This window comes from Leiobunum rupestre, chromosome 4, assembly GCF_980474605.1.
Source record: "Leiobunum rupestre chromosome 4, qqLeiRupe1.1.hap1, whole genome shotgun sequence".
Taxonomy (NCBI): Eukaryota; Metazoa; Arthropoda; class Arachnida; order Opiliones; family Sclerosomatidae; genus Leiobunum; species Leiobunum rupestre.
The window spans coordinates 72,129,709-72,157,156 of NC_143387.1; the positions used below are offsets into that span (position 1 = coordinate 72,129,709).

The 27,448-nt window shown below is 35.2% G+C and overlaps 3 protein-coding genes across 8 annotated transcripts in view; 2 read left to right on the forward strand and 1 right to left on the reverse strand.

Moving 5' to 3' along the window:
* Positions 1–22,818, forward strand: part of Rab3-GEF (Rab3 GDP-GTP exchange factor) — an 81,459-nt gene extending 58,641 nt beyond the window's left edge. The window contains exons 10-27 of one of the 4 annotated variants that reach the window (XM_090174167.1): positions 1,470–2,142; positions 4,488–4,698; positions 4,925–5,029; positions 6,545–6,659; positions 9,712–9,895; positions 9,974–10,183; positions 11,718–11,799; positions 11,984–12,076; positions 12,465–12,811; positions 13,112–13,383; positions 13,448–13,664; positions 13,987–14,259; positions 15,095–15,167; positions 16,053–16,159; positions 18,912–18,984; positions 20,760–20,806; positions 21,207–21,337; positions 21,936–22,818. In XM_090174167.1, the coding sequence (XP_090030293.1) occupies positions 1,470–2,142; positions 4,488–4,698; positions 4,925–5,029; positions 6,545–6,659; positions 9,712–9,895; positions 9,974–10,183; positions 11,718–11,799; positions 11,984–12,076; positions 12,465–12,811; positions 13,112–13,383; positions 13,448–13,664; positions 13,987–14,259; positions 15,095–15,167; positions 16,053–16,159; positions 18,912–18,984; positions 20,760–20,806; positions 21,207–21,337; positions 21,936–21,990 (3,268 nt within the window). In that variant the 3' untranslated portion in view covers positions 21,991–22,818. The other 3 variants (XM_090174168.1, XM_090174169.1, XM_090174170.1) reach the window with 3 other exon arrangements.
* Positions 22,819–24,053: 1,235 nt separating this feature from the next.
* RpL27A (ribosomal protein L27A) lies at positions 24,054–25,059 on the reverse strand. The gene is made up of 4 exons (XM_090174180.1): positions 24,913–25,059; positions 24,547–24,686; positions 24,308–24,482; positions 24,054–24,241 (listed from the first exon to the last, which is right to left on the reverse strand). The coding sequence occupies exons 1-4, from the start codon at positions 24,913–24,915 to the stop codon at positions 24,113–24,115; spliced, it is 447 nt and encodes a 148-aa protein (XP_090030306.1). The 5' UTR covers positions 24,916–25,059; the 3' UTR covers positions 24,054–24,112.
* A 4-nt stretch (positions 25,060–25,063) lies between these two features.
* Positions 25,064–27,393, forward strand: LOC149948969 (FGFR1 oncogene partner 2 homolog). Of its 3 annotated transcripts, none has more exons than XM_090174177.1 (6): positions 25,064–25,314; positions 25,477–25,544; positions 25,602–25,661; positions 25,724–25,881; positions 25,940–26,188; positions 26,265–27,393. In XM_090174177.1, exons 4-6 carry the CDS (start codon positions 25,747–25,749, stop codon positions 26,487–26,489), a joined length of 609 nt encoding a protein of 202 aa, XP_090030303.1. In that variant the 5' UTR covers positions 25,064–25,314; positions 25,477–25,544; positions 25,602–25,661; positions 25,724–25,746; the 3' UTR covers positions 26,490–27,393. The 3 variants fall into 3 exon arrangements, with proteins under 3 accessions (XP_090030303.1, XP_090030304.1, XP_090030301.1); XM_090174178.1 differs by having other exon boundaries at positions 25,064–25,257; XM_090174175.1 differs by having other exon boundaries at positions 25,064–25,257; positions 25,477–25,661.
* The last annotated feature ends 55 nt before the right edge of the window (positions 27,394–27,448 follow it).

The following is a 27,448-nucleotide window of genomic DNA, read 5'->3' on the forward strand; positions in this document are numbered from 1 at the left end:
TTTTCATAATTAATGTACCCCACTATTGTTTTCTTTATCGTATATGGACTTATTGTGGAACACCCGATTACATTACTGGTTTAAGGCGTAATCAAATCTTGAATAATCTTTTCTGTTTCACCATATCACGAACCGAAGTAATGAAAACTCTCCGCGATAAAGAGTGGCGTGGAAACGGTTTTTTACCATTTATCACGGTAACCGTGAAAATACCGCGATAATCGTAATAGTTCGTTAATTTTTAGATTCAATTTATAATAGTTCGTAAATATTAAGAATAAATTTATAAAAGTTCGTAAATATTAAGATTAAATTTATAATGGTTCGTAGTATATGGCCATTATTCAATTTTGTCAATGTCACTAAAAGGGGAAGCTCCAAGGAAATTATATTTATCTTGCTGTAAATAGATTTAAAACAAAATGTCCTGCCTGTCCCCCTTTAAAATAACTTGCCTGAAAAGCAAATACCCTGGTGGTGGGCCAACATGTTCAGTGGTTGGCCTACCACCAAGGTATTTGCTTTTCAGGCAAGCTAATTTAAGGGAGACAGGCAGAAGCAAACCTAGGCCTTTAACACGAAGCTCCTTCCCTCTACAAATAATCAAATCAAATCTAGTATCTCATTGGTTCCCTAGGGACCAAATTCAACCATGAGTCCATGACGCTCGCCGATTGTCTCAACGAGTCGACGTAGTTGAAATAAATACTCTGGGTACTGTCTAGTAACAAACTACCATGATAGCAATGTTGCCTGTCATGGTTTCCATAGACGCTTCAATAAATCGCCCTCCCAGGAAATCGCCAAGAAGAAATATTTCCGAGAGCCAGGACCCCCAAGTCACTGTTTATATAGTGCTTGTTAAAATAATGGAAAATTTTAATCTTTAAGACAGCAGCTAGGGGCAGCAAACTCAAGGAGAACGCAGCTAGCCTTTAAACACGCTAAGACAGTGTTGCGTACAAATTTCATCGAACGAGCCTTTACGCTGAACATTCTACGGGCGGGGTGGAAGACAATTTCCGAATTTTCCCCTGCCGACGGCAGCGGGCTCTAAAGCGTCTAACCAATGAAAATTGTACGCGAGAAAATGCATGACTTTTGACGTGTTGCTTCTCCTTGTGTGGGGTGCTGTGTTTGTTGCTCCTAGGTGGCAGCAACAAGCGTTCCCTTTTAACCAGGTAGCTTTTTTGACATATTAAGGCTTGGCAAAAACACGACGTTCGGTTTACAGGTGAAAAGTTTCCATTATTTTAACAAGCACTATAAAAACAGTAATCTGCGGGTCCTTGCTCTCGGAAATATTACATCTTGGCGATTTCCTTGGAGGGTGATTTATTTAAGAGCCTATGGATTTGTTTTCAATGGCGGCGCCCACATTTTGACGGCGGAAAAAGTCTGCAGTCTCGTGCATCCACTGGTGATAAAACGAGCCCAGAATGAAAAAATGTCTCTTTTGTTTTTGGCAGTAGTCCTTCCTTTAACTGCGATCCCGAAGGCGATTTGGCCCGGTCGGCCGAGCAAGCGGAAACGTCCGGTTTCCAGCCCTTGGCCTTCCGTTCCGAATCGCAGGAGCAAGGAGATGCGGACATTGACACCTTCAGCAGCCAAGACGCCGATACGGCCACCCTGACTCCCTCGACGATCCGCTCCGTGCTGGCGTCGCCCTTGCCGCCGGTGCAGGGCCGGAGCCCGGCGGACAGCTGCGGCAGCGACGCGGAACACACCCCGGACCGAGAGCAGCATTCGGCCCCGGTGGCGCCGCCCCAAAGCGCCGTCCACGGCAGCGGCTCGCCCCGGGGTTCGCCTTCCTCGATCGGATCGGTCTTCCAAAAGTTTCGTTCGGCTAGCTCCGTTTTGTCCTCCGAGCATTCGCTGGACAGAGGCTCGACCGGATCGGCTTCGACGGCGTCCGCCACGCCCGTACCCACTCCGACACGCGCGATTAGCATCAGCAGCGTCCTGAGTCGAGCGGGCTCCCTCGGAGGCTCCACGCTTACTCAACAAAGCAGCCAATCGTCTCTTCTGGAGAGTATGGGTAGCATGGCTCGCGAAGCTCGGCAAGTAGCGGTGGAGGCCAGTCGGACGGCGATGGAAGTCACCAAACCCGCCAGGGAAGCCGGAAGGAAAACTATTTTAAAAGTAAGTATACTTGAGGGGAAAAAACCTAGAAGAACACCGTTATCCTTGGTTTCCAAAAATATAACGTAGAACTCCGTAGTCCGTACCAAAGAATATAAAGCCCCAGGAATGGAAGGTGTAGCTCCGTCTAGTGGAACTTTTGCGCCTCTCGTTTTTAAAGAGAGACCGGGTTGCGATATCCGTTTCCGGTTACTCTGATTTGCTTGGCCGGAAGTTTCTAGCGCGGCCAAAACACGCGACCAATAATATCAATCCTTCCATTCCTGGGGCTTTATATTCTTTGTCCGTACCCTAGATTCGAATTCCGAGTATCTTCTGATTACCGATTTTGAAACGAAGCGTTTATCCACTTCCGGCACGTGACCTCCGGAAAATGCCTCCATCGGTAGCTTTACTGTCTTATCACGGCTAACTTTGATGACGCGCTATTGCGTGAGCAGCTTGTCATCAAAGTTAGCCGTGATTCTAACTATAATTGGTTACCATGGTAACTACGGAGCTATTTTTTTTCTGAGTTCCGGCAGGAAGTGGGTAAACGCCTATGAACTACGAGGGAGGCAGTTATTTCGATTCTAGGGTACGAGATTTATATTATCTTTGGTTTCCAAGGGCCTCAGAATCAATTGAATAGTTCTTTCTTTAAAATCGGGGGGCAAGAAAATGGGGTGAGCGAAAGCATGTACCCGCCGCGTCACGAACGACGTCATTGGGGCTTTTACTACAAAATTTAGCGCCGTGAATTTTGACGAAATTCTTAAGAATTTTCTAAGCGGGTTAGTGGGGTATTTTATTTTTATTTCGCTGTAGACGTTCTTTGTATGGTGTATGACATTTTTATGTAAATAATCAAGTTAAATCTTTAAGATTAAAACATTATTTTAAGTGGTAAAATTCTAATTAAATAACCGACTGACTTATTTTTAATTAATATTATGGCAATCAGATACGACGTGTAGCTCTCTTACTCGAGCCACTAGAGGCTGCTAACAAGTGTTTCCCTAGGCCAAAAAAAAATTCCCCCACTCCCCTAGAAAATGACGTTTTCGTGACGTAGCGGGACCCATCTCAAACAAGTTGGGCAAGCGTAAATATTTTATAGAAATGATAATAATAATAAGGCTTGAAAAACTGCCAAACTATCGTGCGTTGGATGTGATATTAGGCGGTACTGAAGGGGATGATCAGCGGAGCTACCTGAAATTCGGACCGAATTAACTGTGGCCCTTTCGCAAACTTTTTATCCATAAATATAAATAAATACATTCTGACCCTCACCTGGTCCCTGTTCTATTTTCATTGTAACTGTCCATCTTCCTAGATTGCACGTCAGGCCCGTGCTCAACTACCAACTATAGTGAGTTGCAGGCTAAGAAAGACAAAATATATAGTACAAGCGGCGCAAGGATGCCACAGATCGTTTCCGGTCATTCCACCGCGCGAAATTTGAATTTGGCCATTTTACGGTCAAATTCGAATTTTGCTCTTTTTGTCGTCTTTTAGCGCCATCTGGAGACCGAAATTGGAATCTTTATTTTTTAATTTCATAATTGTGGTGGCGATCAAATTTAGATAATAAGGCATTAGTATCATTCTTAAATTTAAAATAGTATGTATAATTATTTATTTTTTTTAAATTTATTTCTATGTCTTACCAGTTAAATCGGCAGTTTCTTTTAAAATAGTTACCACGCTTTCTTGGGGGTAACGTTGTCTTAATGAGCTATAGACGTTTAAAATTATATTTTTCTCTTTACTTGTTAACAATAAACCTTTATCGTGCTTTTTATAGTAACCTCTTGGGCTATTTAAAATATTGGAGCTTCAATTATCGAACCTTCTTTAGCTGCATTCAGTAATTAAACTCATGACAACATGAAATTAAAAAGTAGATTCCAATTTCGGTTCCTAGATGGCGCGAAAAAACGATGAAACTCACGAAATTTGAAATTGACCGTAAAGTGGTCAAATTTAAATTACGCGCGGTCGACTGGCCGGAAATGGTCGGAGGTATCCTTGCGCCGACTGTACTATATATTTTGTCTTTCTTAGCCTGCAACTGACTATAATATAATATAGCATCGGTTACCTGTATTTTTAATAAAATATTATGTTTTCAACGAAGTCGAAATTTAAAAAATAATAAAATAATAATAAAATAATAATAATGGCCGACGTAAACAGACGATTTTTCTACTGCCAGATTTTTTTAATAATCTACCTCACTTCAACTACTGGGGAAAGGCAACGAAAAAAAAGACCCCCCCTCGTGTAACCTACCTATATTTACTAATTTCAGGAGAGGGAGTTTATTATTAGGCCTGGCTTAATGGTTTCTTTTTTAATAGAATTTACCTTCGTTGCCTCTACGTGATCGGCGAGGTTCTGAATCTCACCAACAGCAGCAACAGCATTTAGAAACTCCTCCTAAGGATCAAACGCCTCCTCATACTGCAAGCAATACTGGAGTTTCCAGCCCCGGCTCTATCATATCAAGCATGAGTTCGGAATTGAATGGATTCGCCGCGCAAACTACCAGCATGATTTCCGGTCTTTTCGGTGAGATAGATCACTCCTTAACGATATTCGTGATTACGCTAGTCCTATTGATTGAAACTCCCCTTAAAAATAAATTGGTATCATAATGAAGGATGAGTTGACGCTTTTAAGCAAACCGTTTAAAAGATGATGAGAGAGTATGGCTTTTGACCTTGTATACCCTGGACTAAGTTGGTCTGGCGCATTGTGTAGTTTTTGCATTTTGGGATTGTATTATTTTTGTCAGGAAACAAGACTGCGGCCAACTTGAAGAATAAGGAGCGTACTCAACCTTTTGGCCCTTTCCCAAAAGGTAGTCTGAACAGTCTAATCCGTGCCGTGCCTATGAGAGGTCTGTGAGAGATATTTGGACGTACATATCAATTAACTTTAACATTATCTTATTCTTTTTTATAAAACGTCTTTTCAAAAATTTCACTAATTCTTGCACGTAAGAAATAACGTTTTCTTCAAAAATATAATCTCACATATCACTTATAAAAAGGCTTTTTAATTGTCGCATGTTAAATGTTTCGATGCTTTATAAGTCTTCCGAATCTTGCTATTATACATTACGAAAAAACTTTTAAATTTTCTATTTATCTCTACGTATATATTCTTGAATTGTATAAATCAATCTAAATGTGGTGGTTAAATTGTTGTATACTTCGTATATATGTCTGTCTTCGCGCTAACGGAATATTGTATAAGTATACACTTGGAGCGTCTAAGACTGCGGTGCCCCTATAGAAACTGACGTGGTTTACGAGCTGTTTACCAAACTCCATATTCTCTTCTAAAATGTGTGGGGATCTGAGCAAAATTAGGCTCCTCCCTTTGCGTCACGTGACTCACAAGGAGACGACCCGAAGTGATAATCACCGATTTTGTTCAAAGTCGGGTATAGTGTACACCTCCATGTACCTTAAAAAACCTGCAAGGGAAAGTTGCGACAAACTTTCGTTTTGCCATGGCAACTGAAAACGTTTTTGACAACATGATTTGGGATTTTTCTATTGAAAATAACATGGGAATCTGGAGGATTTTAAGGGCCCTGTGAAACCTTTTAAAAAATGAAAAATTTTGAAAATTTCAAAAACGTTAAAAAAAATGTAAATTGATTTTAAATATTAAATTTAATCAAGTTTAAAGTCAATTTGGTCAATTGGGGGATCTTTAAAATTCTTCAGATTTCCATGTTATTGTCAATGGAAATAATTCCAAATCATGTTGTCAAAAACGTTTTCCGTTGCCATGGCAAAACGAAAGCCCGTCGCAACTTTTCCCTTGCAGGTTTTTCAAGTTGCATAGAGGTGTAGATTATACCCGACTTTGAACAAAATCGGTGATTATCACCTCGGGTCGTCTCCTTGTCAGACATACCTTTCGTCTTCCCAAAACGAAACACTTAATTTTGTAGCCACACCCTCAAAATTCAAATGATTATGTGACCCTTTAAGCATTGTCAAGAATAAACATTCACGTATTATTTTTTATGGTTTAACAATTTAAATACGTAATCTTACGCGGAACTAGTTTTGTGAAGAATATTATACATTCTTCGAGAACTTGAATATGAATTTTCTGTTAAGTTTTTTTTTCCAATTGAGCGCCTTCCATTTTTCTCAACGACAGCCAGCCAATGAATTTGAAAATACGTGGGACGTATTTTAAACCCCGCCCATTTCTGCAGATGCATTATTAGCATTGTGGTAGTGGAGCCTTAGACATTCGGAGTGTATACGTATATAATTTCTTTGTACTACTAATAAGCAAGGATATCGTAAAAGTGGCATGACTAATTATCGGTGTTTCCACTGTGAACTTTGGCTTTTTTAGACTAACAATTCTAACTCTTTACTAACAGGCAGGAAGGGGTTGGTTGAAAAAACATCCCTAATCAAACACAGTACTAACCAACAGAAAAAACAACAAGAGCAACAAAGATTGCAAACTATGGAAGCTCGAAATACATCCCACAGGTGTGCTTAATCGATGCACTTACCTACTTAACCCAAAAACGGTTATAGTGTATTGGTCGCAAACTACACCAATTGCGAAAGAACATATTCAGGTTACTACGAGTATATGAGTCTACCCGGTTAAGATGTACTCGTGGTTAAAAATGATCTTACAACACAAAGTAGTATTTCAGACAAAGGACAATATTATTAATAAAGTAACTTAATTAAAAAATAAATCAACTCAAATTAACTGAAATATGCCTAAAAAACTAGCCCTAGCATTCGATTCGTGAATTTCAGTCATCCACGGAAAATAATAAAAATAACAAAATTAATGAATTTGGGACCCGCTTGCTCGATAAGTGGCTTCTAGACCAGACTGGAAATATTGAAAAGTAACATCTTTTTATGACACAATAGTTGATAATCTATTTATTTATTATCAATATCAAATAGATTGCTAAGACCTTTCAGCGGCAAAATACCAACGCACGTTCGGTTTTTTTTTGTGGATACTTTAGACGATACTGAACATTTGTGTGTCAAAATTATTTTGCGGAAATGAAAATTCGCGGAGATATTAAACGAGGGGCTAACCACTCTTAGAAAGTCTGTACACCGGATTACGCTTAGATTAGCACTACCAAAGGCAGGGACTTCAAAGACTACGCGTAATCCCATTAGTACAGTCAAAGGTACGGCTCTGTACACCGATTACGCGGAGTGATCAGCCCCTCGATATTAAATTTGTTTATTAGCGTTGTTGCGGTTTGGGAGAGCTAATTGTCTTTGAGAAATATATATATCCACCGGACTGAAACAGTGGGTATATATATAGGTAGGTGATGCGGTCTTGAAATGAAGGAAACTGTCTTGAAGTTAGGTGATGGTAATTGCTGATTGGTATCGTGTCAGTAGGTTAAATAATGAGTTGGAATTAGAAAATATAAAAACTGCATTTATTTACACGAAAAAAAATCAAAGTTTAAATTTTTGGAAGGAGACCTTCTCTTGTTAGCGGGCTTAAGAGATCTGGTTAAGTGTAGCGCAATGGGCACCGTCGAAGGGTTGGGTTCCCCCCTTTTACGGCCCCGGTATCCCCACTCAACCAATTTGCAGCGCGCGGCATCCCAAAGGGTATCTCACTAAGAACCCCAAGGAAGGCCGGCGTCGCCGTCGCGGACAATGGCGAAGGTTACTCTTTTCTCGCAGATTGGTTAAATTCGAGGAAAAGTAACGCTCCCATTGCCCTACACTTTATGAACAATTCATCAAGCAGAGATAAGATTTTTAAGGTTGACAGGTAATTGCTTGAGAACGAAAGTGAAGGAAGAATACAATTTTATGGTTTAAAAGGTAGAAATATAAAACGCGACAATAGATATTTTTTGCGCGAAACAGTTAAAGAGGGTTAAAATTATACATTTTAGAAAGTTTGGGTTTGTAAGCCTAAATTTATACATTTAGATTAAATTTGATGTTATTAAAGGAATTTTAAATGAAAGCGCGTAATTTACACTTCCAAATTCTTTACAAGCGTTACCTTTCGCCAAAATTCAGCCCGCTTAATTGTTGTTGGTGAAGTAGAATACGCGATGGGCTTAACAGAAAAAAATATGCAATAAAAGTGAAGTATTGTCCCATTTTTATTTGCGGAAATGGTTAAACTTGCGTAAGTTAAATGTTAGTAAAACGTTTAACATGGTCAAGGAGCAGGCGAGTGCAAGGTAGCTGCTGCCTTCAAAAATGCCTAAAACCAATTTTCCCCTTGGAATTTTGGTAAAGCACCTGTTTCCGAATACAAGAGTGTAAAGTATCGTGAACAAATACCAAAATATAATCATAAACTAACGGAAAAGTAGGCTATTTTTAATAATAGGTACTTTTGTTTATTTGTTTTGGTTTATTATTTGTCAAGGATTACCATAATGCAAAAAGTTTTAACCGCAATTTATAATTTGAAAGATATGATAAATATAAAATTGTTACTTGCCAGCAATTTTTACCTTGGAAAATACGACACATTTCGAGATAGTTGTACGTCTTGGATGAGGTAGGACTAATGACGAATTAGATTTAACGGCAAGATATTACTAAATTTTTAAAATGTGTGCAAACCGAAAATGTGTATCAATTCGCTAGATACTAGGTACGATTTCACTAGATACGATGTCCGTAGGTGGGGTTAATATATGCACCCAGGAGGAGGGAAAGTCCTTCGTGTGGGATCGATTCATCTCTCAGTCGCTCTCCCTTGTTTACTTCGCACCACAAGAGACTATACTAGTTACTGTCCTCTAGGTCGCGTTATTAGATGGCACAGCTTGATTAGCAAGAATGGGGGTGGGGTGATGCCGCGCTCCCCCAGCGCTCGAGCGAAGCAAGTGCGCGGCGCCGTGAGGCGCCAATACTTCGTTTACGAGAAATTAATATCTCCGCCAATTTTCATTACCGCGAAATAATTTTGACACAGAAATGTTCAGTATCGTTTAATGTATAAAATAAATCGGACATGCGTTGGTGTGTTGGTATTAAAAATTTTAGTATATCCTACTGTACCACAAACGGAAAAATAACACTAGAAAACGTTAATTTTTATTAATTTTCAAAAATTAATATTTCCGCGAATTTTCATATCCGCAAAATAATTTTGACACAGAAATATTCAGTATTGTCCAAATAAATAAAATAAAAAAAATCGGACATGCGTTGGTAGAAGGAAGTGTTTGGAACGAAGGTGCTCTCTCACATGACACACTGCCCCACAATTGTGTAGCAATTACTTTTCTAATGATTGAATAAATTAATTAAATCGTTCAAATCAACTTTAATGAAAGTTGTATGAACTTTTATGTAAATAATGTTTCACGTTTTCATGAAAGATAATACTTAGCTTTCTTACGACCATCGAAATATCTTAGACATCTTTTTGAAATACGAGCTTAGTTAGCTAGCTCACGCCACCGAGCCTGGAAGGTAGAAATGAAGTAACCTAAACATGTTCTTGACAGTACTAACAAAAATGCTCGCTAATAAACTGTTCATCTAAAACAATTAATGAATTTTACAGCGAAAATCAAACCTTTCTCAAAGAAGTCGTTAATAATGTCTTGGAAGGAGAAGGTCTGGGGTGGCTAAAACTGAACAGGATTCGGAAACTCATGGAGGACGAAAGCTATAGGAATTTAGTCGTGTCGAGGTTAAATAAAACCTTGGATAAGAAAGTTGGACCTGATGATCACATTGAAGACGTGGTTAGTGTCGTATTTTTTATCTTGAAAATGAAAATATTTCTTGCAATGTTATTTTAAGCAAATTTCTAATGTTTTCAGTGTGTTACTAAACCTGTTTGGAAAGGAATGTTGAGAACGCTTTTAGCTGTGATTGCTGGACTCGAAGTATCCTACAGTAATTTTGGTTTGGGTGGAATGGCCAGTGCCTTCCAAATTTTGGAGATTTCTCACACACATTATTGGGCACGGGAACTCGTCAGCGACTGTCTTGAAGCTGGAGCACCAAGCACTACGGCGTCTTTATCCCAGGTACATGTTCAGATACCATTGTGAATTATTATTGGTTGAATAACGATTGTAATTGGACCGCAACACAGAAGTGATTAAATCTGGCAATGTCCCCAATTATGTCATTTGGTTAACGACATAGGTCAACGCCAAGAGCTGGGTTTGAGCTCGTATCACTGAATTCGTATATGAGCTAACGGTTGGTCTTGGGCTCACCTTGGTCTCACTAATTATTGGCTGGGTCTCGGGGCTCGAGCTCTCAATCTAAATTTCCTCGCCGATGTAAGGTCTCGAGCTCCGTGAATTTAAAACCTACAAACTGTCTCGAGCTCAGAATCACTGTAGTTATAAATATACAGGCAGTCTCGGGCTCACGCTCACTATATTTACAATTCATCGGGGGGTCTTGGGCTCTGTCTCGGGCTCGCAACAACTACTATTCGATATGTGATCTCGGGCTCAGACTCACTATAGTTACTTACAAATAAAATGGTGGCCTCGAGCTCGGTTTTACTGTATTGTAATGAACACTCTTCACGATAGAGATATTACACTACTATTTTATCATTATTAATGAGAGACGCTTCAGTTTAGGTTAACAAAGGTATTTTATTTCAAACTCACAGTTCTTCCTTTAAGCAATCCTTTCATCTACCTCCGACGGGACATCTAGCTCTCTCTCCCTTCTGCTACTTGTCTCTTACAGGGGCTCTCTTTATATATGGTTGTGACTATACTTTCGCCACCAGGGGATTTTCTCTTTCCAACGGGCGCCCTCTATTGAGTCCCTTACAATATTTTAAAACTACTAAAGGCTCAAGCTGGAGCTTGATGTTCCATCGCACAATTTATTTATCAAATAGCTCCATTCCGGCATCACTGGCACACCTGGAAGACAGTCGGAGGCGGTCAGGTAGCCCTGAGCTCGGAAATCCAGACGGCGCTAGCTTCTAACCCTTTTTTTATGCCAAAATAAATTTCGAACATGGGCTTAGGGTTAAACAATATCGTTAATTCGATGGAGGTCGAGCTCATCCTCAGATACGAAAACATTATTCAAATTCAGTGGACATGGTTATTCCACCAAATCTCATTTATCACATGTATTATTGCACCTAATGATGAAAAAAGTACCAATGTCATAGTTTTAGTAAATATAGAATTGCTTGCACAATTTTTTACTCCGAAACCGCTTGAAAAATTAGCAAGTACCTGTGAAATGTATAATGGATTATATTTCAAGCTAATAACATCAGCAGTATAGAAATTGACGGATACTTCTCTATGTATTTTGACTTTTTGAAAATGTATGTGAACATCTTCACTACTTGCAATTTTTGTTCAAGGAATGTATCAAATATTCAAACTAATAATATTAGAAGCTTTGAGAGATGGATACTTCTCTCGATATATATAATTCTGCCATTAACTACCATTGTCAATCGTATCATGAGTTATTATTTTATTAATTAAGATAATTAAATCTATCTTAAAATTGTGTAAACGTTGGAGGAGAATATAATAAACCTGGTTTTTACGAAACTGTCTCTTACAGGGAAGCAGTCCTTTTGGAAGTTCAGAGAACATTTACAGAAATCCAGACCCAAATCATGCTCAGGATGGAAACCATCATTCAGGTTCGTTTCATCTATGCTATTAAAAATTGGGGTAGTATTGAGTGGGAAACCATGGTTGGTTTATACTACATAAAAATATATAATACTTCTTAAAAAAATTATTTAAAACAATGAGTAGTAGTAACTTTGTAGTTTGGTTGCCAATACAGTATCAGTTAGCCCAAAAATTACAATTACTGAACAGGTGGTTCTATCCAGAGCAGTCCTATCTGCAGCCCTTCATCTTATATCGCATCGGATTTTCCTCCGATCGGAGAACCCACTCTCCCAGTGTCAGGTATCACTCTACAAATTTGAATTTGGCTGCAAAGACTATATTTAATCTTTAAATAACTGGCGGCTGTTAGAAGTAGAGTAATTGCGTAGAAATGTAGGTTTTTTGTAAAAAAAAAGACTGTAATTGTGGTAGCGTCTTAAGACATTTCGATATATATCGCATCTTTGCATGGGCTAAATTAAAGAGAATGTTTGCAAAATTACCATTTGTTTGGGGCAACATTTTATGAATTCATTTTCATATTTTAATTTGGATCAAATTGGCCTTGTTAGATCACTTATTTTTGAAAGAAAGTTCAACTGATTGTTTTTTGCCGTGACATGGCATTGGGTTTTTGTTTGGTAGTTTCTTTGGTTCATTTGATATTTGATAAGGCTATTGTTTGCAGGTCAAGAACTTAGTCCACATCGTTTATCTGAATGCCAACTGGGAGGTCCCATGTCTGTCAATGTCACACCTTCCCCAGAGAGCTCTGAGCAAGACGAGTCAAGCGATATGTTAAGGTCCATTATCAACGCCAAGAAGAACATCCTGTTTTCAAGAATCACCAGCATTGAGTCTGAAGTGTCCGAAACTGGGACAGCAATAAGTCAAGGCTCTGATGCGGCCGTGCCCAGTTGTAACGCTAGTGACTCTGGAAGTATGACCACCAACCCAGCTTATTACAGACCCAATAGACCCACTCATAACTCATTCAGATCTACCGTTTCAGACAGCGAAATTGAAGCCGGAACAGTAAGTTTCCATTTGGTCAAAGGTTTTTTACGCTTTTGGTGGCAGATATCGAAATTTAATCCATACTAATACCGATTTCTAAATCAAGACTATTAAACGTTTCAGTCATATACCCTCATTGAGAAAATCAACATTTATAAATTTGGAGAAAAATCGGTATTGACAGTTTTTCCCTATTAATCTTTAAAAATCGGTAATTTGGACATCATAATAGGGATCTTATATTGGCTTGAGGCTTGCACGCATAACTTATTTAGTCTTTAACGGGTTAGTTTATCGTCATGTTTGTTTTTGTCGTAGTTTTTAACAACGCGTCAAAAGAGAACTCCGAGTATATGGAGTAGCAAGAGTAGTTTGAGCACTGGTTTCCGTTATCACGGTGGAAATATGATAAATACGGCCAACCCCAGTATCGATCCTGGTCGCGTCTACCTCTTCCAAGGTCTGGTGGGAAAAGAGAGGTCCAACTTGTGGGACCAAATGCAGTTTTGGGAAGACGCGTTTTTTGATGCTGTTGGTCAAGAACGTGATATGGTGGGAATGGATCAAGGACCTGGTGAAATGATGGAAAGGTACGACTACCAAGGCTAAAAAGTCTCCAAACTATTGGAAAACTTAAATTTTAAATCATTTTAGGTACAATTCCCTATCAGCTGCAGACAAGAAGCGTTTGGAACATGATGAAGATCGTCTGCTATCGACGATGCTCTACAATACTGTGGCTTTCATGGTTATGGTCAACTGCAACTCGTTGGAGTTTAAGAGGAAAGTCAGGAGGCTTCTTGGGAAATGTCACATTAGCTTGGTCTTCAGCGCTGAGGTCAATGAATTACTTGACCAGATAAACAATTTGGTACGTTATTACAGTTTGATATCTGTTTTTCCCAAACTTTAAACCAATTAACAACAAGTTTTTAGATAATAACAGTTTCAAGGTTATTAGCTATCGCAAACACGCACTGTGTTACGTTTTACAAGACAATCTACTTTTAAATACTTGGGGAAAAATCTATTAAAATTGGTATTGGGATTTTTTACTGATTACTTGGTAAATTAGGCAATTGAAATGTATGTGAACTGATTCATCAGCAATCTGTAATTTTGTATATTGTATACAATAGTAATTAGAGGGGGATTGCATTTAAATACAAAATTTAATATTTCATTTCTTCCAGCATGGGAATGACATTGACTTAAAACCTTTGGGAAGTCGTCAGATGCATCGGCAGTCATTCACTGTGCATGCTGGTATTGACGCCACAGGAGACATGCTCTTCATGGAAGTCCGTGATGATGGAATTATTCTGAGAAGTGTTAATGGTACAATAGTGGAGCGCTGGTGGTACGAGAGGCTTGTAAATATGACTTACAGCCCCAAGAACAAAGTCCTCTGCCTTTGGAGGAGGAATGGAGGACAGACCCAGCTACACAAATACTACACTCGAAAGGTAACTCATTTTGCTATTTCTATAATTATACGCCATATTATGATTATTTGTATGACCAGTGAATTAATGTTAAATGGGAATATAAATGCAGCACCCGGTTCACCTCATGGTTTTACAGAAGAAAAACTACTCTTATCATCTCCCAACTAAATGGTCGATGTTTACTTGGAAAAAAAACCCTTTAGATTAAATTTAAGAAATCTCCATTTTAGATTAAATTTAAGAAATCTCCATTTGCTTTCTCACTAAAGTTTCCCACAAAATTGGCCTAATTATGCATAAATTAATGTATTTAGATGGTTAAAATAAGGAAAAATTAGGCATGTGAACATTTATTTGAGCCAATGTGTGTAATCTTGAAGTGGCACCGACTTTGGCCTAACATTGCGTGGATGAAACTCTGGCTTGTAAATCACATCTTTTTCTATTGGAGTCATGAGGGCCACTTCCTTAGACATTCCCAGAGTATACCATATCTATAATTCTGACTCTTCACACTTTATAGCTGGCTTCGTTGTTGTTGTGCATTTGTTCACTCTAACAACTCGCATAGCGTTTGAATTTCTTCCTCTGATGATTTCACTCTCAGGAATATACTTCCCAAATAGACCCATTTATGAAAAACATTATAGGCCTTAATTCAAAGAGGACATTTTTTTTTGCCAGGCTAATACTCAAACCTTCGTAGGCTCATTAAACTGCCCTGGTTGTAGTTATCTGATAAACTTTGGTAATCAGAAAACTTCTTGAGTCTCTTAATAAAAGAATGAAGAACAAATTACTTTCTGAAATATTATAATGGGTTAATTACAAAAATGTTATTTTTTTTTTCAAGTGCAAGGAGCTTTATTACTGCATTAAAGAAGCTATGGAGCGAGCTTCCTCCAGAGGAAATGGCACCATGCCCGGTAAAATGATTATTTTATTTATGAAGTGATTTCTATAAGCCATTTCAATCTCACTTGATATCAGTTGAAGTTTTGTTGTCTGTTTTTTATTTGAAGGAGAGCAGTAGGCCAAATTGTACAAAATGTATCTGTACCTTGTTAGGATTATATATTAGAGGCTGTTGTGATCAATCAGTTTCACCGTATTATCTCAAAAGAAACTCTTCATTTTCCATTTGTCTGGTCGAGATATATCCAAATATGTCTTCAATATCATTGATCTTATCCGGATAAAAAAATAGAACATGTATTACTCCCAAACTGAAAAGGAACATGCAGACTTATGTTGATGGAACACGGAAAAATTTCGACAGATTGCTTTTGAGTTATCTCAAAGCACTTGACAGTAAATGTAAACACATAATAATTGATTGGAGCAGTTCCGAGCATGCAAATAGATTAAAATGTTGAACAGGGCAAGGCAATCTCGAGCACTCGTGATGCAGTCAAATGGAAAATACCATTAATAAATGGTCCAATCGCTGTGTCTTAACCAACCCCTTTTTTTGCTCCTGTAAGACTTTTTACCAAAGGGTTTTGAAAAACTCTACAATGATAATAATATTTTAATTTATTATTTAATTATAATATTATAAAATGATAATCGTAAATGGAAATTATACAAGTACTTGCTTATTGAACATTGGATGTTTCCTTCAACCCTCATTCACTTTAAAGTGTCACAGCATCGTATTTTGGATAGGTATGAGATTCACAACAGTCTTTAGTAGTGTTAAGCCTAGGCCTAGAGTATTAAGTATATTATAGTTCTAATATGGGGGTAAAATAAGTCACAGTAGCAAGAGAGTTGCATGAAATTACCCTTATTGTCACATACGCGTGCAGGGGCAGAGTTGGGGGGAGAATTTCCTGTGCAAGACATGCGTTCGGGTGAAGGTGGTTTACTCCAGGTATGCATGGAAGGTGTGGGCCTACTTTTTGCCAATAGCAAGGTAAGCAAAAGACACTATCGTTTCTATTATAATTATAGTTTTGATATCTATATATTTCATCGTGTGACCGGGTGGGAACTTTTTACGTGAAACATAACTCAGATGACAGCTGTACGAATAAAAAAATCTAAATTTCAAATATGTTGTATTATCTCGTCATTCTAGTTATGTTTTCCTTTATTTGTGTGGGATATGTATATAGGCTTATTAGGCTAGCTAATGCTTATGAAATAGCTTTGACCCCTCTCGCTTATAGTATTTGTGTCGTTGATTGTGGTAAGGCAAACATAAACAGTAGTTTTAACTACAGGTGGACCTTCTCAAAAGATACGAAGCTTTTCTGTTTTATTTAATTTATTATAAGATAAATAATTGGGGTTTATACCTAAATTTAATTTGTGGCTTTAAATAGTCATTTTCTAATTATGCATGCCGTTAATTTGGGGGTTGTAATGTAATTAATTTAGGCCAGCTTATTATGGTGGGGAATAATTGAAGCTTGGAAACAAGATCTTTTTGTCTAAAGCTATAAACTTGTTTCTGCGCTTACTTTTTATTAACTTCTAATGGTACACGAGCCACAGTTTCTCCCTAATACAAATCAGTTATTGTGAAATTTGTCTCAGCACGCACTGTTCCCCTTTAATCATTTTATGCATGCATTAACAAAAAAACTTAAAGTAAATGGAACAATTCACTTCGAAAATATATATTTTCCAGAAAATCTTAAAATTTCCAATTTTAAATTGAAACTCCCAGTAGGCTAGTCGATATAGGGTCTATACTCAAACTGCATATCACGTTTTTTCAATTTTTCAATCACTTTTGTCCTTCACGTTGCTTATTTCTTTAAATTTTTTTATTATCGTGTTTCGTGGCAAATTTTACTTTTTTTAAAACCTCACTAGTCTCGTATTATGTAAAATTATATTACGCCGAAAAAAGAATTTTTTTATTTTTATAATTTTTTAAAAGACATGTAGCAAGATGTCAAATTTGTCAAACGAGTCTTTTGAGATGGTCCTTCTGTCTCTTATCTGTTCTCCTTTATTTTTTTTTGGTTTCCTTAAAATCTTATATTAAGCCTTCATGATATACGATTTAAAACGGGGCCTTTTTTTAAAACGAAACATTTTCTCCTTATTTTTGTTTCACAAATTGCCTTCTTTGGTGGCTGGTGTGGGTATCAAAAAAAGGACTTTGAGGTACTGAGTAACTCTTCTTTCTTAGAATAAAATAAATCGCCAGTAATTGTTTAGAACTAATTAATAAAAAAAGCATCAAATCTTGTTACTATTATCGCCTTATTTTAAAATATTTTTGGTTTAAATTTTTTTGCCCGCACGTGAGCTTGGGAAACTTTATGGGGAATGAAAATCTTTTAACTTCCCAAGCTCATTAAAAATAATAAAAATATTTTGGTGAAAAAAAGTTTTTTATGACTTAAAAACAAAATTGACCTTTTTTTAGCCAAAGTATTTTACTCGACTAGCACAGTAGAATAGAATCAAAAAAGCTGTTTGTGATATTTTTTTAATCCCCGGGGGTTTGAAAACTGTTTGTTGTCTTACTTTATAACAACTCTTTGGTACCAGAAAACGATTATATTGAGAACTATATAAAAACGAACTATCTTGCATGATTTTTATTTTCAATCCGTAGTTTTTTGGTTTATTTTGAATTCCTTTTCCCGTAGTCTTGTACTGAACTAGACCATCTCCAAAGATTTAACTTGCACATAGTCACTTTATTTATAATAATTATACAAAATATCAAAACAAAAAAATATATTATAGAAATATCAACACATTATGCTTGCAAATTTGATTAGATAAGATTATTTTTAATTTTTCTTATGCACAATTTTAGCTCGGTTTATGCACAATTTCTGTTTAGTTTGAATGATAGGGGTTTATAATTTTTTAGCATGTATATTTTGCACAATTTGAAAATTTACAGTATATTATCGTCATATAAACAATATTGCTAGTTTTTAAAATAATTATGTAGCATGGGAAGTTCAACATAATTTAAAAACAATAAACAGCCATACACAGATTTAAATAATTTTTTTTAGTATCCTTTGCATGGTTATATATTGTAGTTTAAAAAAATTTATATTTCATTTTGGATATTTTTTTTGCCATATGTAATATAAATTCCAAGAACTTATTTAGGGACCTAAGAACATTGAATTAAGGCAATGCTGGGGCTTATCTTATACATTTCAGAATGACAACGCCTTTAATTCGCATGTAGCGCCCTCTGAAAGAGTATTTAGCTACCCATGTATTGGTTTGGATGCGAGATTATTCAATAACAAAAATATCATAGATTTGTAGGTGGTGCTGCTTATGAATTTTAAAATTTGACCATTCTGAAACGTTTAGGTGCATGGTAGCCTGTGGCTTAAGCCTAGGGGCCCAAAACTAGGGTGGCCCTAGACCAGGCTAGAGCAAGGTGTTTGCTAGCCTTAATAAAGCTAAGCCTATAGCAAATGGGTGGTAAATAATCCGCCATTGATGGTATCAGGAACAAATGTTTTTACTGACCTCAATAGGTTCTTGCAAAAGTAAATAGACATGTCTATTTACTAATTTCTTTACCTATGGTATAGATTGCTTCAATGGTCTTATTTGGTTTTTGAAACTTATAATAATTTTGGCTTTAAGTGTTTTTGGTTTTGTTTTGTAACTGCGCTATTCTTTGTTAAGAAAGAATTCAAAAAAGGAAGTTTGATTCTTTGTTTCAGTTCTTTGTGAGGCTGGAGAATATTCGGAAATGTTTTACACAAAAAGGAGGAATCTTTGTACTGGAAGAGTGCAGTAAGTTTTTGCGTAGAAAACCAACTTTCAGTTTCCTTTTTACTTTTTTTGTTTCTAATTTTCATTATTCCCAACCCCAACTTTATCTCTATTTTGTTTATTTTCTTGGTTCATTTAAAATCTAAAAAAAAATGGTTATTCATGTTAAAAAATTAATATTTAAAAATATTTATTGCATATTTTTTTTCCAAAACTGCGCTAGCATGTTTTCTTATGTTTTGTCTATTTTAAATAAGTAATCGTGTAAAGGTGATTTTTTCAACACTTCATTTTCCAAGCTCTGATTCCTCCTCTTTCTAACCACTCTTAAGAGAGTGGAACTATGTTTTTTGATCTTTCAATTTCTCCTGCCTCGGCAATTACTATATCTATTTAACCAATTTTTGCTGTTGTAACGTTCCTTTCGTTTGTCTTCTTTTACTTAACTTTATTAATCATAAAAAAATTGCTTAGCATTTTAATTATTTTTACCAGTTGCTTGTTTATACTGTTAATAAGAAAATAAGTGGCTCTGTGAATGTTGAATTTGGAAAGAATTATGCGCTTTCTGTGTATTTTGTCTACTATTATATGTGTATCTAAGGACTGTATCTTGATTTCAATTAGGATGTTTGTTAAGTACTGAAATTCCAGACTAACTTTGATAGTTTAAAGGGTTACCAAACACAGTAGTGGAGAAACATGTTTCCCCACTCAGCCAATTTGGACGTTCAGGAGGGGGGGGCAAGCGTTTCATCCATTGGTGAAACGCTTTAAGTTATAAATTCTTAAGTAAAATGATAACCATAAGTATGACACTTGTAGTCTGGTCCTGGCATTTTTCTTACTAGCTGCCAATTTTTAACCCAAGACAAAATAGTTGACAGATATTTATTAACCTGGATATTTAAAGGCTTTTGTAAGTTTATTTTTTCTAATTTGTCCGCTAAATTCTAATCAGTCAAGTCTGTTTATTTTAATAAACTCCGCACAAAATGTATTTAGATCTCTACTTAAAAATATTACCTCTAGAGACTAAGAGTATTTTTAATAATCAATTGTATGTCCCCTGTTCAATAATTCATCAAACCTTTGCCAAAGTAAGTGTTGGTTTTTATTTTAAAAGAATTTTTATTTTCACCAACTTTTGGCTTTGAACCATAATAAACCAGCAAGCCGAGTTGATTCCAGGTTGTGTCATTTCAATATTTTTTTGGCGTCGCTGTGAAGACATGATGGGCCCCAAATGTCATACTTTTTGTTGCTGTGTTACTTATGAATATCAGCCAATTAATTTAAGAGATACATACATACAGATTGAAGAAGTATTTGCCAAAATTTACTTAATTTAAAATAAAGTGTTCTATTTCTATCATGAAAGATTTTAAAATTATATTTTCTGAAGTACAAAATTTATAATTGAAAGATTTTAGAGTGCTAATTAAATATTAATTGAAATCAAGATACTCTGTTTATTTAGATAATTGAAGTGAATAATACCTGTAGCTTATAAAATTATTTAAACAAGACTCAACAATGTATTACAAATTATCCTTATAAAGGTATTATTCTATTCAATACTTTGTCTTACATTGAAACTAAAGAAATGGGCTTTCGTGTTCTTTTAAAGCATGTAAAAATATTGTTACTTCTGGTTCTTCGAATCTCTTCTCATAATATGCGTTGTAAAGTTGTCTTGTTCTATGTAAACAATTGTCTCTCTAAAACTATTCTTTTAAAAACACTGAACACAGACATAAACAAATTATACCTTCTATTATTTTCTACTCATTCAGATCCCAAATCAAGACACATAATTCAAAGAAAATACCGGTCTCAAATGGTTAGTTTGTATTTATAGTCCAACTTTACTTATTATTAGAAGTATATAAGAAGTCTCTATGAGAGAAGTATCCATCTAGACTATATAAATGGTTGAGGCACTTTTCAATAGAAGCTATTTGTAAATGATGGGGATGTAAAATGTAAAAAATACACTTACCTAGTATATTTATTGATTTCTAAACCATATTTTCCTGATAAAATGCTTTAGAATGTCAGTATATACTCTGCACTAGTTTTTCTTCTAAAACAAATTTTGAGAAGTACAGTAAGAACTCGTGAAGGTACGCATTAGACACCAAGAACATAAGTGGATGCTTCTCATCAGATATTTATTATATACTTTTGGTAAATTGAAATTATTTTAGGGAATTTCCTAACAAGGGTTTTATTTTCAATAGGCCGATCAGATATGCTATGCAGTTTTGTGCGTTTTTAGTTATATCGCAGCAGGCTCAGAACAGAAGAAACGCCGAGAAGCGGCGGCTTCTTCCTCTAGCCATCAAAATTTAAGGGACATTCCATGTAAAAGGTGACATTAGTGGACCTTTTTTGTTTGGTTTTAAACCTTGTTTTCCGAACTTTTTTATACCAAAAACTTCTTAAAGAAATTAACAACCTTTTTAATCTTTAAAATCTTCTTCTTCAAAATTATAAAACTAACCTTCTTAACAATTTTATTTTATATGTATTTAACTTTAAAAACCAAATTGATGTATTACACCGTTTTTAACCAAAATCATATTAATATTGAAGAGTTATTTAAGCCCAATATTTTTACATGGCTCAAAATTAATCTTTATTAGATAATATATAAATTATATAAATATACATAAAAAATCCATCGTCGTGCAATGGAATTTTCTTGCCATATAATTCTTCCGAAGTACAAAAGAATAATTTTGAGCATTGGTTGCGATTGTCCTGCTTTCTTTTGGTGTTAATTTTTAATCCAAAAGTATTATTAATCTATTTGTAACTAACTACGCTTTAGTTTTACAATGCATAATAATTTGAATCTTCGCTTTACATTTTGTGCATAATTTATTAATTAATCAACTAAACTCATTGACGATAACTCTTTTTTTTAAAGTAAAAAAAGGAATTTAAAGAATTATTTTTATTGAAAGGGAAGTTCCGAACCTCTTTCCTCGATCTCTACTCACTTATTTAAATTATTTTTGATCTAGTCATTTCTATACGAAGCTTAGATTTATAAATGAAAAAGTAAATAAAAATGGGGGGTATATATAAATATTTAACTTTTTTAAATGTACAACACGCTTTATAGATATATTTGCCTTTTAAAAGTCGTGAAATATTTGAAATACTTATATATCTGACCGACCAATTTGAGATCGGTATACAATCATGCAAAGTTATTTAAAGAAAAAAACACAATTAAACATTTCTTAAATAGAAAATAAATTTAAAAAAATGTCTGTTTATTGTAAATATGTACTCAACCAAAAAAGTCTGATAAGTTTAACAGAAAAAATAAAAATGGTTCATTTAGGATTTACTATGCAGACTGTGTTTATGTGATAATTGCATTAAAAAAAGATAAAACAAAAATATTATCAAAGAATGTGTGAAAATTATCGTTCCAGCCTAAATATTTTGTAAAATATTTATTTCTTTATTAGAAAATTGAAAAAATAACACAAAAATCTGTATGATTTAGTTGATAAATTTAATTTAAAGAAAATGTCAAACCCTTTTTCAAAAAGGGTATATAAAATGTATAAAAAAATAACTAACAAAACTCGGTAGGCCACGTTTTATTTTTAACAAGGAAATATCGAGAACAGCGGAATATATAGTTTGTTCTATGTAGCCAACTTGACACTCATTTAGGGCCAATGTATTTAGATGATTAGGAGTGAACAAGAACAATTCACTAGTGGTTTTTCTAGTAGAATAACCCTTGTGCCTTGTTAAGTTAAATGGTAAACATATAAAGAGGCTGTTTCATTGTTAGCAAATTGCAATAAATATATGTTGGTTTAAGCATTTTATTCATAATTATTGACCCACTACCATCTTCACTAATATCAGAAGTACAGCCGATGCCGCTTAATTGGGACATACGCTTATTCGGGCCAAATCTAAACCATACAAATAATGTTAAATAACTTGGTTTTTTGGGACAAAAGGTTTTCGGGCAAAATATAATTTTGAATCATTTTTTTAAAACTTTTAGAACATGCATTTATATTTTTTAATCACTTTTGTCCAGTGCTCAAAGATTATCTAATTGGTTATACTGTTGAGTGTATATGACAATACTGCTCCTATACCAAGATGCCTAGAAACGACAACTCTATCTCGTAAAATTTTGGTCCAAGATGAAACTAAGTCCCAGCCTTAAGCTTTAACGGGTTAAGAATATCACGGAGATGTCAAAGAAATGATTTTTTTTAAATAAATTTTACACCCAGCCACTTTACTAGGACAAAATGGTCTGGTCCCAATTAGGCTGAATAGTCTGTATATAATAAACCTTTTGAGACAAGGATCCACCTATATTATTCGCTTGAGGCTCACTCTGATTTTCCAGATTACATTGCAGAAAACAAATTGTGATTCAAAAAACTATGTTGGGAAAATATCACATCATTAGGCCTTGTAATTAAAGTGATAATTTTTAAGCTTAATGCTGTGATTGGAAATTATTAAATTAATCCTTTAGACTGAAAAGGATCATATTCAAGAAGTTAGCCACTCTTAACCAATCATTTGGGAACTCTGACATTTTTCATTATACAGTCTATGGCGAGAGGGGGGGAAGCTAAAGAATTCATGTAAATGCCCCCTGCCAGTGTCCATAAAAGGCAAAGGAGTTGGATTTAGTGACACATGATGCAAATTTTAGAATTATTCTCAGTTAAAACCATATTTTATAGTTTTCATTAAAAAAGCTTATATGAACTTAACCAACACTATCACATCTTCTAAGGACTAACTAATTTTAATTCTAATAAATGCAACCCTGATCATACTGTTATATATGTTAGTTTTTGAATTTGTCTGGCATTTTTAAAACTGGAACACTTAAATGTATCTTAGGATTTGTATAGAATAAGAATGTGCTTAGATGGTCTTCTCAACCTAGTCTGTGGATTTTAACAGGCCATTGAAAGAAATTTGTAGGTTTTTAGATATTTAAAGCACATTTGTGAACCTGGCTTAGGAATTAAAGGTAAGCCACTTCCATAATTTACTTGCAGAAAAATTAAGTACCAAGATTTCTTTCAGCACAGCCATTTGATGTTTATTCTTTCAATATATATACAAAATACTTTGACTATGCCGTTAATATACAGCATCCACCAACTGCTTTAATTTTATCTTCAGCTTCTTTGCTGAAGTACTTTGCTTTCACGATGACAGGCTGCTTGGGAAGAATCCCCTTGCCCAAAACTTTGAAGTAACCCTACGAAAAAGTTTGCATTTTATTAGACAAAAAAAAAATTAGTGTAAAAAACCATCATATTCCTACAGCTCTGTTGCAGTCAATGACTGGTGCTTTGCCCTCAGGGTGGCCCTTGTATTTTAGCCTCGTCTGTTCTGTGACTAAGGACCATAGCTTGTCACAGTTGATGGTTGGTTTGAAATGCTGATTACGACGCAGATGGAAATTCCTCATTCCAACTTTGCCAAAATAACCAGGATGGCTAAGAAAAGACCATACGACATAAGTTCTTGACACAATTCGATCTTATTTTATTTAGTACGTACTATTTATCGAAGTTTATCCTGTGGTGATGCATACCACCAGCATTACCACGACCACCAGGATGTTTCCTGTGCTTTCCGATACGGCCATGTCCGTGACTGACGTGACCACGTAGCTTCCTTGTCTTCTTCTTTCCGGTGGACTTAAATAATTACAAAAACAAAATTATATTTGTGCAAAACCCTGCGTGAAAAACGATAAGCCTTTGCGAAACACGCATCTCGTTTGCAATTTACATGACTATTTTCAAACTTAATAAAGTTAATATATATAGTTTTAATTTTAAAGGTAATATATTTGGTAAAGTACAATTGATAATATTATTTTTAAAAGTTATTTTAATTGAGATTAAAACGGATTTTAGATACCATTTTTGACTGCACTCGTCAACCTTTTCAGTTATATGGAAACGGAAATGGAAGCTTGTTGCTTAACCGAGATTTTTTTTCACGATTATCAGCGCCGAATATTCGTAGCGGCATTGACGAACCCTAACCGGGTTTTTTCGAAATTTTTAGTAAGGTATTTCGTACGATCACTTATGTATACTTGTTTTAAAGGTGTACGAGAACGTATAAGTCCTAATCTACAAGTTCACGCGTTGTAAAGACCGTACTTATTATTTTCGGCGTTTATTTTCCCTTTGATTTCTTAGGAGCTTCTAAACCTGCTGACCTCTGTGTTTACAGTTGGTTTACTCTTTACTGAATCGTGTGCGTATATAACATTTATTTTATACATTATTTTAAAATATACTTCTGTTGATAAAGGTAAATGCGAATTTTAAAAAAAATATATTTAAACTATATAGTTATTCCGTAAGTTCAAATTGAGAGTTATACATGTAGCCATAGTTGACCTATTAGGCTTAGAGAAAATGTCAAATATTTAAGGAATCAAGCAAGGCCAAATTCTTTTTATTCTTCCCTTAGATATGGCCAAATGAGGCAGCCAAGATACAGAATTTCAGGCTTCAAAGCGTCTTTTTCTTCAATCTTAAGTTCGTTTTGTAGTCGGCTCTGTACAATAGATAATTTACCATCACTCTTGAATATAGAGAACTAGGAAAACAAACTGTTTCGTGACTGTTGCGCACTTGGCTGGGGACAGGAGGGTCGTAAGTTGATAATGTTATATTTTAATGGGATTAACTCATATTTCACTTAGCCTTTTCTTTAGTATTGCTTGCAGGTTGGCGCACCATGTCAATTACGGTGCAACAAATCCTGAGCGACGCAAAAAGACTAGTGACAAGGCTCAGAGAGCATGATAACTCTGCAGATACTCTCCTAGCGCAAACTCAGACACTGAATAAGACTGTAGAAAGCATGAAACAGGTAATTTGTCCTTTAATTTAAATGTCTCATAATTTAATTGCTAATTTATATTTTCTAGTATAATGAGGAGTTGGCAGAACTTAACATGGCTGCTAATCAGAGGCCAAGATCGGCTCTCATTCTCAATATACAACAAGAAAACAGGCATATTAGGGAACTCCAGCAAGAAAACCGCGAACTGAGGTCTCTTCTAGAAGAGCACCAATCTACTTTGGAATTAATAATGACCAAATATCGGCAACAAGTTACAAAACTTGTTCAGACCAATAAAGTCGAAGAAGCTTGCATAAAATTGGATAATTCCAAAGTAAATGTGAAGTGTTTTAATTTAAAATTTCAATGTAATTTCCTAAAAATTATATTCCTTTTTTCGGTTCAAATAGGATCTTCAAAAAAGCGCTGACAAAATATGTGAAATGGCAGCAGTCATGAAAAAAGCTGTTGAGATTGACGATAACAGCTATTGCCAAGAAAGAGAAAAATTAACTCAGTTAATGACTGAGAACAAAGGCCTCAGAGAGCTTTTGAAAATAAGCCTCGCAGCGGGATCAATTAGGTGCCTGACCAGCCCCGAAACCAGTGATAAATGTGTACAAACAGATTTATGATACTCTCAGTGATATACTCAGACCAAATTATTTACGTAAGAAAATAGTTCAATAAAAAATAGACTATTTCGAATATATACTTTTCAACCCAAGGAACGGGAAAAGGAAGTCTCGAATACCCTTAAAAATTAGTGTTTAATGACTGTTAGGCCTATTTATACTTTTTTTGAAAAAATTTGTAGGTCTACTTAGGAAACAATTTTTTCCATACACTACTATTTCACCTTCCAAAACTACGATAATAATAAAAAGTATCAGTATTGAACGACCTTTGACGGGCTTTTTTAGTATTTCGCATTGTAGAGAAAAATAAAGAACAAAAATTTCATTTTGTCATAAGAGCCCCTAAATTTGAGTGAGTTTGAATATAGTTTTTAAAGTAGTACCAAATAAAATTCCAATATAAAAAAGAAGGAAAACTATTAGTACAGTTTATTAGCTTAAAACAAAATTCCCAGAATACTTGAGACTTTTCAGGAAGAATTTCACAATAGAATATTATGGGATATTAGGGATATTATAGTTAAAAAAACACCCTGAAAATTCTGGGTATTTTATATTTAAAGCAGCTCATTGGTATTTGGTGAAATGTTGTACTGCTTTGAATATGGTTGGGTGCACTTTTTTTTTCTATTCTGATTGAGCCCTGTATGTCAAGTATTTTATTTGTTTTTGTGGTTTTAAAATTTTTGGGAATTTTTTTAATGTTCCATAATTGTTTCTAAATGTTAGTATGGTAATGAATATATGGCTTTTTAATTTGAACTTGTATAAATATTTGGCACAGGTACTAAAATCTATAGATGTATTTTAAAAGATGCAAAAATTAGCCTCGGTAAACTTTATGGGAATGACCCTATAATAAACTGTATATAATACACGTTCTAATGTAAAATATGTCAAAAATATATATATCCTAAAATTAACAGTACTGTTGTATCAAAACAAATAAAAAGAAA